The sequence below is a fragment of the Hyalella azteca genome, unplaced genomic scaffold (genome assembly GCF_000764305.2).
Source record: "Hyalella azteca isolate HAZT.00-mixed unplaced genomic scaffold, Hazt_2.0.2 contig14244, whole genome shotgun sequence".
Classification (NCBI taxonomy): Eukaryota; Metazoa; Arthropoda; class Malacostraca; order Amphipoda; family Hyalellidae; genus Hyalella; species Hyalella azteca.
In genome coordinates, this window is record NW_025944135.1 from 675,022 (window position 1) to 691,780 (window position 16,759).

The window sequence follows — 16,759 nt, forward strand, 5'->3', positions numbered from 1 at the left end:
AAATGTATGGCACTAAGTTTCCCCTATTAGTTTTGGCCCAAACAGCAAAAACAAATCGTGATAATATTTAAAAGTGATTGAGAGGTCTCAATATGTGTTTGATTGAATGAATAAAGATTGATTTACACATTAGATCACATTGAAAACTTACATAATCTATGGCATAAAACATTGAGCTGACAAAACCATGAAAAAAGCAGCAACCTACTGTCAGTCAGGCAAATTTCCAAAATTTCCCACGTCATCACCATAACCCTAGTTTGTATGTGAGTTACCTGAAAATTTGGAAATCACGCTCAGTGGAAATGGCTTCCAAAAAAAACCACCAAAGACCCCAGTTGGAATGTGGGGGCTACGTTATCATTTTCAATCATCAATCATGCATCTGGACATAATTCCTTACACAGCATCACCCCACGCCATGCCCAAAAATTTGAATATGCGCCTTTAGATTTTAGATGAAAGTTTTGACTTGGAGAGCTAAATTAATGCTCTTTCCGCATTTCTGCAAAAAAGTAGCCTTATTTATTCAATTATTTAATATAACTTTATTAAGTTTTAGTTAGATAGTCACCGACTTTACATACGAATTTTAATTATATTGATTTTTTCGAATTATTGACCGCATTGAATAGATTACTAAACTGTGACTAGCTTTTCAGTATGCAATTTTTGGAAACCCCGTAAGAGAACATTTAACTTATTGTTCATTCTCCTCGAAGTGGCGTGAGAAATTCAAATTACTTAATTTTTCTCTCTCTGCTCGCGAAAAGCTTAAATTTGGGTCAATTTACCCGAGCTGACGTCGAAAAATGGAATGTCTAGGGGCAAAGTCTAAGTCTTAAGTCTAAGTCAAAGTCTAAATGGAAAGTCTCAGACAAAGTCTAAGAGCAACGAAAACTTTTCTAAAGTAGTAGTATGAGTTAAGTAAGAGTAGTGCGCTTAAACATGACCATGCAATGTGACCATCAATATGGTAGGAAAAATATTTAATATGTCAATATCAACTCAAAACTGATATTGATTGAAAAAATGTATGATTAATTACTCCAATCAATCAAGTTTCATTAAGAGTACGATCTGAATTTAAATGATAAATTTAACGAGGTCAAAGTGTCTTTCATTGCACGGTATTAATACTATCCTAGAGATTAATAATAACCAACCTACGTCACTAATAATGACATTACAACACAAGGGTTCCCGCGCAAGACCGAGTGAATTGATTGATATTGGTAATCGTAACTGATTTGACTTCTATTTCCATGATAATATTATTAAACAATTGAAATGAATCTGCACCCATATTCGAGATGTGCATGTAATTCTATTTTCTATATATCAATATAACATTTGATTTATATATTATATATAACAAGTAACAAATTGATATAATTTTAATTTTTGAATTAAACAATATTACAATGAGATCGAACGTCTTGTTTTAGAATTATGTTGAATTTAAAATACGCTGTAAAAATACCAGCAAAACCTTATTCTATCGACACCAAAAATTCACGTCTAGTAGCCATCAAGATTTCTTAAATTTAAGTGACATCTATTTACAATACAGCTACAAAATATCATAGTATAAAATATAATAAAATTGTTAAATTCGCATTTAATATCTTATTGAAGTTTCAAACTCTAATATTAAAATCACCATACATTTGTACGGCAGCAACATTTATTCAGTATATATGTTGCATATATATTTTATTTATGTGAAATTGAAAATATTAAATTTCACATATATTAAATTTCATTAAAAACTTTGAAAAATACTTCTCAGTGGTAAAAGTTTACAAGCATGCTGATGGCTCCACTTATGTCGTTTCAATTTCAAGGATCTCATAAGCGTTGCATTTTTTAAACGAAATCCTCGGTTCTAACAAATCCTGTTGTACTTACATACTTGAAATTGTTACTCGATAGGTTTTTAGTTACTTCGTTCGTTTAACTGGTTATTTACATCTAATCTCTTCCGTTAAAATTGGGGTGTTCTCTTGAGTGTACTCGTATTCCTAAAGTTATGAATTTATGATGGAGCGCGTCTCCATAACATTTTCAATGATAATTGTGTTGTTGCTTGGCGTTCTCTTGGCTTTTAAATGCTTAGCTAATTTGCGAGCTATACAAAGAAATTATACATATTCACTTATTACTTTAAAAATGTATAAAAGTAGTACCCTTCTTTTACTTTGAGAATCGTTATAATGTAATTATGTTCAAAATAAGTAACATGTAGGTATACCTGTCACAATGATTAGACCATATCGGGATATAACATTTAGTTTTCAGATGTTATTGGTTGCACTTGAGCAATATCGTACATGAATGTTCCTTCAAAATGACAATGAGCAATTTCCGTATCAAGTTACCTATCATATGATGTCCTTCTATAAAACTTTGCGTTTAGTTTAGTCACCTGTCAGCAAGTATTTCTTAATAGCCACCATGTCTTCTCAGCAATTTCAATTCGTAATTAAATGCGTGCTTTCGACCCACTTTTTATAAGCACACCTTGTAGATCATCATGAGCCTTTTCTTGAAATATTACAGACTATATAATAATGGCATTAAATTATTACAGACTACGGAATTACATAAAATTATTTGAGACTCTAATAATAAGTCTAACATGAGCCTTAAAATATAAGTACGACAATAATAAAAGAATCGTCAGCTACAGGTAGTAAGCGACCTTCATGCCTGTAACAAATTAAACCATACGTATTCAGATAACAACAGACTATCATGTTTTTATTAAGTTCTTTAAAGCTTTAACAGATTCATAGCAGAGAATATCTTCTCAATTAATCCCAAGAACAATGGATGATTTCTTTAGAATGCATACGACAGAACAAACTTATAAACTTTTTCTTAAAAACAAATAACAGAATTAACTTTTAGTTAACCCTTTCATTTATATACTGGTATGATATAAATTTCGGCAAAGAATTTCCTACTTACGTTGAAAACGGCTCTAGCCTGTGGGTTCCAGCTCATTTGTAATGACCTTGTCATTTAATACTGCAACGGACGGATAAAACTGAAGCTCAGTGAAAAAATAAACTAAAAGAGAGCGAACAACTTTTTAAAGTAACGCCATGGAAAGCGAGTGAGAAGGCTCTTATCACTGCTCATCTCTGTCCTGCTTGATCCCCTTCACTGCTTGGCAGTTCGTGCGGGCTCTTCTTCCTGCTCATCTCTGTCCTGCTTGATCCCCTTCACTGCTTGACAGTTCGTGCTGGCTCTTCTTCCTGCTCATCTTTGTCCTGCTTAATCACCGCGACCAGAGTGGCGAGCAGAGCGTGTGTTTTGCTACTCTGCGACCGAAGCTCCTCGACCTGAGCGCTCAACTCTGCAACGCTCTGGTTCAAACGTTCCACTTCGCCCATCTGTTGCGTGTAAAAAATCACAAGAATTTTTAAAGTGTATGATTTAAACGAGATTTTTTCTAAAAGTATTGCATTAGAATTGAGACAAATATTTTTTTTCTCTTACCACTAGATTATAAATCATTTGAGTAAAAAACTTCACCAAAGACGCGATAAATGCGGTTTGCAGCGTTTTAGTGATTAGAGAAAAATACTGCAAATTATTTTTACAAATTGTCTATAAAATATCGACACTTAATGTTTACACAACATAAAAGCGGAACCAGGCAATGCAGAAATTACGCTATACATTAAAAGATATGTCATGGAAAAGATATACACATGAAATGCAAACAAAAAGCGTTAATCAACATTGATTCATTAGTTAATCATGACTTGCAAGAGAAAAAGCGGGACATGTAGAATAGGCAGAAAACTAAAAAGCATATTGAGGTTAAAAAATTGTATGACTTCCTTGAACTAGAAACAACACTGCATTCTTCAGTAAACGGAATTAAAAGTGAAATTAAATAGAATAATTTGAGAATAAGATTACCGGAACAGGTATATATGTGAAAAGTTATTATTTTGTACCAATATTTACAAGATAAATAGATAAATTAATTTCAAATATTGCAAACAGACCATCCTCTGGACACGTCCATGAAGAACTCGAGTAACAAATTTTCGTTAGCTTGTTGTTTTGTTTGTTAGCTTGTAAGAAAACATCTTTAAAAAATAAGACTAATCTGATAAACAGTATTAATAAAAATGGCAAAATAGAATAGAGATGATTTTAATTCAGAACAACTTCTTAATTTATAGTCAAATTTACCGAGAAGTGTTTTCTATTCCCAACAAAACCACATTTTTAGCATTGGAATTTAGGATATTTAATCAACAACACTTTTGAATAGCATGCATCATCCAACATAGCATGCAGCAAGTCAAGAAAAAAAAGCTGGTACCAGACAATCAGGCATATATCAAATCGAATTTAAATTATGCCTGAACAAGTTCTCCAAGTTAATATATGCCTGGTAAAGTCAAATTAAGTTTTCCATCAGAAGAATGGAATTATACCCCAGTAGAGACTTCCTAGATTGTTAGTTTCATGTGATACACGATAATTCTATTTGAATATTTCAATGAATTGTTAGAGGCGCAAGAAAGAAAGCTTGTTCAGTGGCAATTCATCCGTGTCACTGAGGCAGATTCACTTACATTGAACTTCTGTTAGTCTTCTAAATAAATAACAAACGATTAAGGCACTTTTTGAATTAGTAAAAAAATTCAACTACAGGTATAAAATTTCAGGTCCATTCATTTTTACCAGCGAGTGGCAGCAAGCGAATAAATAGGCTTCCTCATATTGGCATTGAGGGCTACTGAAGAATGTACAATAGTAGCTTTATAATATAAAATAATACAAACTTTTGTAAGATGGATAACGTCACATTCAAGAGGACAGAATTATACCGAACAATTAACCTGATCATTCCTCACTGTGAATGTCTGCATTTAGAGGATAAATAATTAAACAATGAAGATAATTGAAGCACTCACATTAATATTTCGTTAATAAATGCGACGAAAACCAAGTATATTTATACCGTTGATTCAAATATGTGAACTTAATTTGTTATATAAAAAATTCTGAAAATGGACTTGTTATTTCATGCGATATGAGTATTACATGCAATCGTATCATCAAGCGAGCTAAAAGAATCCTGAATTAATTCCTTCTTTTTCTCACACAGTGTTTACCGTTTATTGCAAACAGTACTTGGTCATTTCATTGTAAGAAATTAAGCACTCGATCTGCATTAACGCAATCTTCTATGAATTGAAGTGTGTTTGTAATTGGAATTGTGAATACATACGCGCTGAATTCCTTGATATTGAACTTGTCTCTCACCTCATGGACCAGAAGCTTTTCCGTGATGCGAGGGTCCACTCTGTAGCCCTAAGCAAATAATCATCACAAAATTTATATTGAATCTTTTTTATTTTGTCCAAAATTTGCCAGCGCTGCCACCCATGCATGGCGCTCATTATGAAAGCAGGATAATGGTCGTGGTATAGTGGGTAAAGGATTTAACACACTTCCACTGTGTGAAAGGAAGTGTGTGAAATAATTCACACACAAGGATGAGAAGGATTTCAGGTGATGAGAATGTTTTTATGATGGGGATGTGTTCTAAATTTTTTGTACCTTCTGCAAGTAGACCTACTAGTATGAAGACAAGGTTCTTGAAATTACAAGCGTTGGGAGATGGTCACAAATCCGAACTTATCCTTTTTACTTTGCCTTATTGGAGATATAAATGTTAAGATGAAACATTTCAGAATACAAAATTCTTGCAATACCAAGGGATAATTATAATTGGGCCAATAGAATACCTAAACATCTTTGAGTCGATTTATTCTTTTATTGGCTATAATATTACAATTATTTGCAAAATTTCAAAATAAGCTTGATATTCCAATCACCAAAATTTTCATACGAATAAGGCTCAGGATATTAATCTGATTTATTTGATTTCACCAATCAACTCGAAAATAATAAGATTGAGAGATGATGAAACCTTGGTGCACGGCTGGTGCAAAGTGCGTTACAAACAGGCAACGCATGCACCATCGGTTATCGTCTATAGTGCAAGGGTTGGCGCTGACATTTCAAGAGATCTGTTTTAAGCAGAAATTGAGATATGAAGCCAATGTTCGTGATGATAATGAACCGTTATATATGGTCCGGTGTAATCTTCAGGGTTGGGCTAGTTGCCAACCCCTTATTGTGTGCATGACGATCACATCACTGGAACTTAAACTAGTGATATTAATGCATCGCAGTTTTCTAATACCGAAGTAATTGATGTAAAACTATATTGTTGTGCTGTACAAGCCGTTAATGTGAGCGAGCAAAACTGACATAGGAAGTTACTAACAAGATTTTTTAGATTATCAATATAGTCGTGAATGAGATCGGCACGAACCAATTAATACAAATCCAAGAGTTTTAGTTTATTAAACTCAGGTGACCTTTCAGTTTGCGGAAAAGTTACCTGCTTATTTAAGAAATGATTGAGAATGATTCCATACCATGAATGAATGATTTCCAACCATTAGTTAATAAGTAACGACATTAATCATGTGAATGTCATTCACGCATGTCAATTTATGCACGAATTATCTAATGATCACTTGTGTGAGTAAAATCACTTTAACAGTAGAATCTTCTCTCGGATAACACTCTTGCATGATTGCTATCAAGCGTCAGCGCAAAAATAAACTCGCAATTCAATAGTTTTTATCCGTATTGAAGTATTGACGTAATGACGAAACACAACATCTTGTGACTGACAGTTAGCAAATATCAACAAATACGAATTAAGCCAAATAATCAATTGAATCAATACAAGTTGTGACAAAATCATTTGTATTAGATGCGATGAAATGTAGCAAAATTGATGTCATGACCACATACGGAAGTGCAAGTAAAATTCGTTTTCAATGATTCGCCGGAACTGGATTGCCGGCTTCGAAAATGCAGCCTCAAGGTTGACTGGATATTGAGCATAGGAGAGTTTTCGTCGAGTTTCAAAAGTTCATCACAAGTAAAATTTCAATAATTTTAAAATTTCATACAGATAAAATACAATTTTTATACATTATCCACAAATCCCCAGACGATAAAACCATTTATATATGTCAGAGTAACCACCCTACACGAAGCAAATATCGTAAGACCACAAATGGACAATGGTACAGAACTTGTAATTATTTTAATGCAAATATAATGAATTCAACAAACAAATAAATCTATCATGTAATCCTCACCTCATCAGTCGGCGACAGGAACTGGAAGGACTGAAGGATCTTGAAGTCACCGAAGAGGCGCGAGAAAGGCGAGTGTCGTGCGTTAGGATGCACGATCTTGTAGGGACACGTGCTCCAGCGACGCACGAATGACGGCATGATCATCTCCACGTCTATCACGAGCTAGAATTAATAGGATAATAACATAATAGAGAGGTATGTTGTTAATAAATAATAACATTCCTCTCTATTAATAGAATTAATAGAGAGGTATGAGGGATGTGAAGACTGGGTGAATGAGGGAACTGAAGACTTTGGGTGAGTGTGGGAGGTGAAAACTATGAGGGAATATGGCATGTGATGACTATGGACACCAGAGATGCCATGAAGTTCTGGACGTTTCTGTCTTATAATAATATTCAATATACATATATCTGTCTAATAATATATATGTCCAATAATATTATATTCAAGTATTAGAAGGATGGCACAAAAAGGCTATTTGAGTGACGTGAAGGTATAGTAATTTTAGCAACATTGTGGAATGCGAGTGATGATACGAGGTGAACGAGGGACGAGGTCACTTGAGCGTATGGAAATAAAAATATTGAGTGAGTCATAATCAATATTTTTTCAGCATAGAGTGATATATAGGACTGGAGGTGCCACAGCAAAAGCCGAACCTGAGCCCAGTGACCCACCTGAGCCTAGTGACCCACCTGAGCCCATTGACCCACCTGAGCCTGCATGCCGAGCCTCTTGAGGACAGCCTGCTCCTGCACAGCCTTTATGTCGTCCACAGCGAGACCCACGAGTAGGTTCATGGTGATGATGCTCATCAGGATCAGGAACACCACGAACAGCAGCGTCGTCATATCATTGTACTGCTCAACCATCATTCAGGTCAAATATAATGAAAAATATAAATATATATAAATATAAATCTATTGGTATAATACAATTACAATTTAAATAAAGCCACGATATAACAAAAGCCGTTCCAATTAACAGGGAATTCAGGCATGCCAATTTAGGCCAAAATACTATTCTTCATATGCCAAATTAAAACCGATTAATTTTTGAACCAATTTTCAAACTTTCAATACTCTTAAGTGAAATGTCAAGAACTATATTTACGGAACTGCTGTAAAAAAGTACCCATCATATCACACGCTGGATTTCCATACACGAGGTTCGACAACTTTCGCAGTAGCATAAGTAATTGCATTGCGAAACTTTAAAATATTGCCCTTTTCACTATACAATCATATCTTTTAATGAAAATACCTTAAATGCAACACGAAAATTAAACATTCAACTAGTGACTCAACTCAAGTTTACTAGCAACACAATAATATAATATAATATTGATAATAATAATAATATAGAGGTTTCAGCGTTTATAAGGCCGTGCTAGGCCTGTCGCCGATTCTTAACATCGCTGAACATTCACAGCATTTTGCGGTCTCGAACTCGCAACTCACTGCTACAATTCTGCTGCTTAACCGCCCAGCCTCCTTGCCGATTCTGACCAGAAACTGGCGCACAGAGCTGGGATCGAACCCGCGCTTCTCTGCGCCAATCATGGTACTCTGAACTTTAACCACTGGGCCACCCCAGTGCAGCAGTCGTCAGTGCAGTTGCATATTGCGTCAACAATATATATAATATAATATAAGAATATAATAAACTTTACAACCCAAATTTACTATAGCAACACAACAATGATAATATATTGACAATATTTCATATTTGAAGCATGGCGATGGGTTTTTAAGCAAAGGTCAATGGGTACGTCACCGGCGTAGTGCCCTCGGGGCCGTAGAAGATGTCGCCGTACTCGAACTCCCCGATCATCATGACGGTCGTCTTAACCAGAGACGAGCCCGGCGTCCTGAACGCCTTCTGACTTTTGAGGACCTGCTCATAATATGCAGGCATGACTTTTGGGGACCTGCTCACAATACGCATGCATGACTTTTGAGGACCTGCTCATATGACGCAGGCATGACTTTTGAGGGCCTGCTCATAAGACGCAGGCATGACTTTTGGGGACCTGCTCATAATACGCAGGCATGACTTTTGGGGACCTGCTCATAAGACGCAGGCATGACTTTTGGGGACCTGCTCATAAGACGCAGGCATGACTTTTGGGGACCTGCTCATAAGACGCAGGCATGTATTTTGGGGACCTGCTCATAAGACGCAGGCATGACTTTTGGGGACCTGCTCATAAGACGCAGGCATGACTTTTGAGGGCCTGTTCACGGCCGCAAAAGGTGGACCTACACCACACTAAAATATATTTTGTGGATTTCTCTGGTGTTTCTCTTATTTTTTCTAACCCTTGTAGTTTCGTAATGTTTTTAAGAGAGACTTACAGTGTAGAAACTGAGAGCGAAGGCCACGACAAAGAGGAAAAATACGATGGAGAATTTGCTGAATGTGGCGAAAACATCCGTGAACATCACGACGTAGATGCCGAAGAAAGGAAATTTGCGAATGAAGAGTAAAAGGTTCATCCAAGCCAAGAAGATGGCAACGGTTCCTACTTGCCACTGCCATTCCTGCGACCGAAGACAGGTAAATAATAATATTGCATTGTAACACTATTATTACAGTTATACAAACAATTTGAATATAATTTAAATTAAATTTTTAATTTTTAATTATTATTTTCAATTTTTAAAATTATTTAATTACTTTTAATTTATTTTTTAATTTTAATTTAATTAAAATTAAAAATTTTATTTAAATTAAAATTTTTTAATTTTTAAAATTATTTACTATTATAACGTATTTTAAATTCAAAATAATAGCCTCAATTAGTAATTTTGTAACTACCTTCATTGGATTAACGCTTATTTTGCTTAATCTGAAATTTTTCGAAAATTATCGATGTCATTTAATGTTCACTCAAAGTAACGTTGAATGTTGGGTTAGCACCCGCATCGCAAACAACATTCAAATCGATGATTAGTATAGTATCTGAAAACAACATTTTAAATGTTTGATGCGATGCAAAGCGAAAGATATCAAGCAGGTTTCCACAATCTGAACATATACTGTATCAGAGCTTGTGTGACACTGACCGTTCTCTGATTCCACTGACCGTTCTGATGACACAGTCGTCAGTCGTGTCGTAGACCAGCACCACGGCGCACACGTAGCAAACCCATTCTAAGAAATTCTCCACGCCGATGTAATTAAGACGTCTCTGCAGGGACGTCAGATTAAAGTTTTTCAGATTAAAGTACGTCAGATTAAAGTACATCAGATTAAAGTAAAGAAGATTCAAGAACGTCAGATTAAAGTACGTCGGATTAAAGTACGTCATATTAAAGTACCTCAGATTAAAGTACATCAAGTTAAAGTAAGTAAGATTAAAGTACGTCAGATTAAAAAACATAAAATTAAAGTAAGTAAGATTTAAGTACGTGAGATTAAAATACGTCAGATTAATGTACATCAAATTAAAGTAAGTAAGATTAGAGTTCGTCAGATTAAAGTACATCAAATTAAATTAAGTAAGATTTAAGTACGTCAGATTAAGGTACTCAGATTAAAGTACATTATATCTGTTTTCATAACTTAAATAAGGAACAGTGCAGTCGAGGTGTAGCTTTGTGGGTTAGAACCTCTTATAGGGTCCAGCAAATCAAGTTATCTGCAGAGCATCAATCAGCTAGAGAATCAGTGTGGTGCGAACTTTCTCTCAAAGGCAAAGATAGCCTCCTCATAGGCGTCATATAATAGATCACCGAACAGTTCTTCTGATAACGATAAATTACTAAACAGTCGTCTACCGAGCATGACTTTCTGTAGGTCACACACTTTGATCGTTGGTGATTTTAATCATCTAGAGCAATACAGGACAAATAGATCCTCTCCAAGGGATGAGAATCACCCAGCATTCTTGTTCATGGAGTCTGTGAGAGTCCATGTAGTCCAGAACGTTACCAAGCCAACCCATTGTGGAAGTGAACAGACTACCAATATTCTAGACCTGGTGTTTACTAGTGAAGAATCAATGTTAGATGAGCTTCTTCACGAGGCTCCATTGGGCAAAAGCCATCACTGATAATTGTTTTTCAGTCTAAAGTGCTGTACAGGAAAGACACCTCGGAAGCGTGAGCATTTGAATTTTGCGAAAGGCGACTAAGATAAACTCCGTGAAGCAGTGAATGCAGTGAATATTTCGAACTGTATTAAGGATATGAATGTGACCGAGTCATGGTCATTTCTCAAGGACACGGTTATGTCTGAAGTTGATGCGTGTGTACCTAAAATTAAGCTTGGTTGAGCCAAAAAATCTCAGTTGATGAACTGTACAGTTCTAGCTAAGCTGAAAACAAAGAAGGAAGCCTACCAGCGTTATTTACGGACTCGTAGCGATGCTGATTATATCCTATACGCAAGAGCTCGAAATCAAGCTAAAGAAAGCTGTGGCATCGCAGTAAAAACCCGCGGAAAAAAAATATTGCTAAAAATGCAAAAAGAACCCGAAAGCCTTCTTTTTGTACGCTACCTCGATGTGCAAGATAAATGACGGTATTTCTGATTTGAAAGTAGATCAACGAAAGATATCCTCTGATGAGGGCAAGGCTAAAGTTCTTAATCATTTTTTTTAGTAGCATATTCACTGAAGAGGACTAGAACAGTATTCCAGCTCTTGAGGAGCGCCCAGTCGGCTCTAAATTAACAAGTTATGAAATACAAGAAGAAGAGGTTCTAAAGCGCCTGATCGCTGTAAATCCAAACAAGTCATGTGGATCGGACGGCTTCCATCCCAGATTACTCAAAAAGTTAGCAACTGTCCTAGCCAGCCCTTTGACGTCTTTTTTCGAAAAAATTTTGAACTAAGGAATCATGCCGGCTGACTGGAAAGAAGCTCAAGTGACACCATTGCTCAAAAAAGGTGACAAAAGCTGCCCTGGCAACTAATAATAGATATCGCCCTTTCAGTTTGACAAGCGTCGTTTGCCATGTAATGGAGTCTGCTGTGAGGGATCGAGTGATCGATAATTTGACTACTAATAATCTCATATCAGACTGTCAACATGGCTTTATTGCCGGGAGATCCTGCACCACTAACCTATTGTCTACTCTGAACGAATGGACCCGCCTACTGGACGAAAGGGAGCCAGTAGATGCAGTGTACCTTGATTTTGCCAAAGCATGTGACAGTGTCACACATGAGCAGCTGTTGCGTAAAAAGAAGTCTTTGGAAATTGAGATTAATGTACTCAAACGGATCAGCGATTTCCTAGTAGGGAGACGACAACGTGTCAGTATTAATGGGTTCTTATCAGACTGGGCTCCAGTGCGCAGCGGCGAGCCACAAGGAAGCATTCTCGGGCTTGTTTTATTCGTTGCGTTTATAAACGATCTGCCATAAGCTGTGTCTAGCGTGTGCTCGATGTATGCTGACGGCACAAAAATTTATAATACAGTGAAGAATACGTCGCAAAAAGTACAGTTACAAGGTGATCTTGACAGGCTGGTTGACTGGGCTGATAAGTGGCAGCTGCGTTTTAACGCTGACAAATGCAAAGTAATCCACCTTGGCAAAAATAATGAACAGCAAGATTACAGTATGTGAAGACACGGTTGCAACGACAGAGTGATGATGTTGAAGTCGACATTGGAAAAAGATTTAGGAGTTAATATCGACAAAGTTGAAATTTTCTAAGAATATTGCAGGTCAAATTAATAAAGCCAATAAACGATTTGGACTGATCAGACGCTCTTTCGAGTTCTTAGATGCAGAATCGATGAAGCAGTTGTTTATTGCTGTCGTGCGCCCGAACCTAGAGCTTAGAAATGTCGTGTGGTCACCAAAACTTGAAAAGGAGAAATTTTTAGTCGAGAGTGTTCGAAGACGTGCAACAATGATAATTCCGGGCTTGAAAGGCAAGTCCTATAGCATAGATTAAATATTATGAAGCTTCCAAGCCTCTGTTATCGACGTCTGCGTGGTGACCTCATTGAAGTATACAAGTATACTCATGGTTTATACAAGGTTCCAGAAGGAATGAAGGACTAATTTGAAACATGAACCAACACCAGTAGCCAAGGCTATAAATTAGAAAAACTGTGTTGGAACACATCCATGCGACAACATTTCTTCTTACTTCGAGTCACCGACATGTGGAACAGCCTCCCTGATAGCATCGTTGACGCTCCGAGTATGAACGCCTTCAAGAACAGACTAGACGAAGCTATGCAGATGCATATGTTCAGTCTTAAAATGCCTAGCACCATACGGACCAGGCAATAATTAAGTCCAGCAGCTATCTCAATCAATCGTCAGTTATGGTCTTATGGAAAGATCGGTTTCCAAAGGCCGGACCCCTTGTGAATCAAGTCAAGAAAAGTATAAGAATCAGCAATAGGCCTTGGGCCTATTTCTTCAGTGCCGACACTTCTATTCTATATCCTATTCATATATGCCATGTCAACGATTGATGCCATGTCATGATATAAATTTCCATTAATTTAATTATTATTATTTAAGTTAGTATTTTTATTTATTTATTTGTTCCTAAGGTTAGGTCGACGTTATTTCGTTGTCTGTAAATCGAAGGAAAAAACGATAGGTCACCTAATCTTGCATGCATAATGCTTCCAGAGAAAATACTTTCCCTAATCCATGGTATATAATAAGTAAATAATAATAACAACATCACATTATTGTTCCTAAGACGAATGCGTTGATGCTAAATTATATTTCGTGCCTAATGCTATGAGAAAAGCCGTATATTTAAATTCTATGTCTCAATATGTTCATAGTTGAGCCCCGAAAGCACTGCTGTAACTTTATTAAGTCTTTTGATAATGAGTTCTTATGTATACATGAAATTGAATCGTTATCTTGAATTAACAAAACACATGCAACTGAATTGATTGTATTAATTAAACTGAACTGAAAGCGAACAAAGAGAATTATAATTATGATGGAAACACAAAGAGATTATCGTAATAGTGAAGGGAGCATGTGTGGGTGTAATTTCGTATTATGTCAAAAATATTCATTATATCTAGCACCATTCGTAAATTAATTGATAAATAAAGCAAATGAACTATGACATTTGAGTTGAACTCAAATAAACTTAACTTGATACCCTCAGATGGGACGTTAGAAGCGTGCATTTATAAATACCTAATTGATAGGCACTATCGATGGTAAAACAGGTGAGTACAACGTATAGACGCTTATGATATTATAGTTTCAGTATAAAAATTCCTCAGAAATTTACATGTAAGAGAACTAGTATGTGAAAGAAATCAAACGATCAATCCATAGCTTTTGACTGGCAAAAAAGGTTAACGCTTAAAATATTGTTCAATGATGTGCCACGAATTCATTCAACTTCACGTCAAAACTGGAGTGTCGCGCGGAAATTTGGTGCTGAATTATACAACGTTATTTGAGTGCAGATAACAGTGTTTTATAGCTACACTGAAGGAAGATTATTACGAACTAGAGAGGGTTGCTGTGCAGTGTGAGGTTCACAACGGCGTGAACAGAAGAGTGACTTACCGTAGCGTAGTTCCGTAAGCTCTACGTGGCGATTTGGGTGTTCAAACTGATGTAAATAATGCTTATGAATTATTATCTAAAATTCATCACACTGCTACGAAATAATTTATATTAATTAATTTCATGAAAATTAAACGCTTGAAACGCGATAACTTAAAAACACGGTAAGTTTAAAATCCATTAAAAATTCATCCAGGCCACATCAGGCCTAGTATTCTTCAGCCCCGATATCACTATGCTATTACAAAATCACTATGGAGATTGCACATGAAACAATTGAGGCTTTTAATCTTTGGCCGAGAAGCCTTTCTTTCTATTTGGCAGGCTGTTCAACAGTGTGTCCAAATCATGAAATTGTTGAGTTTTTCAATTATGAACTCCTTTCGAACCCCAAAGCATTACGAAATTTGTTTGGTCGCATGGGTGTGAAGCTGTGCACATTACAGAACATCTATTATAATCACTCGTACTGTGTCATACCCGCAAAAGTCGCGGCCTTTTGCAGTGTACATTGTATATGAAGCCTGGATCTTGCTGGTCTTTTATCATGAAATTTTGTTCGGTGATTTGGTCGACGAACAAAAGTTTTTGCTGCCATTTGCATATATTAACCGAAAATTATATTGTACTGAATTTGTATATACTATATGACTAGCCTATTGTGCTTCAGATTTTTCATTTGTGTTGCCACAAGCTCTAAAAACGCATTCGAAACAAAGTTCTAACGAGCAATAAGAAGCTATTTAAAAGTTTATCATCGTTTTCAATGGTGAATAATTCAAAATCCAGAGATTTAAATGCATTTTATGCACTCTTACTCAAAATTATTACTTCTCGGACGTTCGAAATCCTTCTGAGGTCCAGCAACCTCACCATTTCTCTGCAATAACCTAAAAATCCGACAGAAGAAACTAAATCATTCGAAACCCAATTAGTTACCTGGTAAATCTGGAATATTTCCCTGACGATGTTGAGCCCTGCCATGACGATGATGACCCACTTGCCCGACGTTAGGAATATGTTTGTATTCAGTCCGAGACACTCTTGCGCAGCCTGCGCATGAGCAGATACATATTACCTATTACCTATTAAAAACATATTAAATTAATATTAATATAATAATATTACTTATTAAAAATCTACGGCTTCAACTTGTAATAAGTTTGAAATCAAATTTTTAATACATTTCACTATTAAAACCCGTTTCATGTCATTAATGTATTATAATAATTAAATGAGGAGACGGTGAAATATTCCCATCCGGTAGAATTTTATATCCTCCATTCTTTATAATTTGTTATTTATTCATTTCTTATTTGATGTCTGCATCAATTTCATCACTGGTTTGAAATATTTTGCCAATAATTATGTGTAGCAGAAGAAGTAAATAGTTTTAAATTATTTTCAAAATAATTATTGCATGTATGATCAATGTCAGCATCTCACCGCGCAAGAGTAATACGAGGCGTTAGAACAATTATTCTTCTCACGTACATCTACCATCGCTCCATCCCAGTCGCTGTCGAGGTAAGGAAACCATTGATGTTAATATAAAAAAGATATAGAACATCGAACAAAATATAGAAAGCTTCATTTAAAAAGCCTTCCAACACACTAACAATAACCTTCGTCCTCAAAACAATTTTTTTCTCAAGACGCACAATAACACATTTGCTATTTTAATGCTCATACATGGCGCTCCACTATTACTATTTTACGCCGTTCAAGTCAATAAACTTTATTTACTAAAGTACACTCATTTTCAACTTTATTCTCAGTGGTTAACATTTATCAAATATTTAATCAAAAATAATAACAGCAGTTTTAGTAACATAAATTAATAGGTATCACAGAGACTTGAAGGAATGATTTCTGAAGAGAATCACATTATAACGGGCCGACCTTTTGACGTGATATTTTTAATTCGGATCGCACAGGTAAAATTAAACCAGAATTCGGTACGATCATAACGCTGTAAAGTTTTGCAGCGTTACAAGAGTTGGAGGTTCTTACCGCG

General features: G+C 35.8%; 1 protein-coding gene across 1 annotated transcript in view; it reads right to left on the bottom strand.

Annotated features, from left to right (window-relative positions):
* Positions 1-1,374: 1,374 nt before the first annotated feature.
* LOC108679976 (transient receptor potential cation channel subfamily A member 1 homolog) overlaps positions 1,375-16,759 on the bottom strand; it is a gene marked incomplete at its 5' end in the record, with an annotated part of 38,090 nt that continues 22,705 nt past the window's right edge. The window contains 9 exon segments of the mRNA XM_047884002.1: positions 1,375-3,401; positions 5,299-5,346; positions 7,221-7,382; positions 7,937-8,083; positions 9,000-9,119; positions 9,581-9,766; positions 10,312-10,416; positions 15,682-15,795; positions 16,189-16,261. Of these exon segments, the coding sequence (XP_047739958.1) occupies positions 3,231-3,401; positions 5,299-5,346; positions 7,221-7,382; positions 7,937-8,083; positions 9,000-9,119; positions 9,581-9,766; positions 10,312-10,416; positions 15,682-15,795; positions 16,189-16,261 (1,126 nt within the window).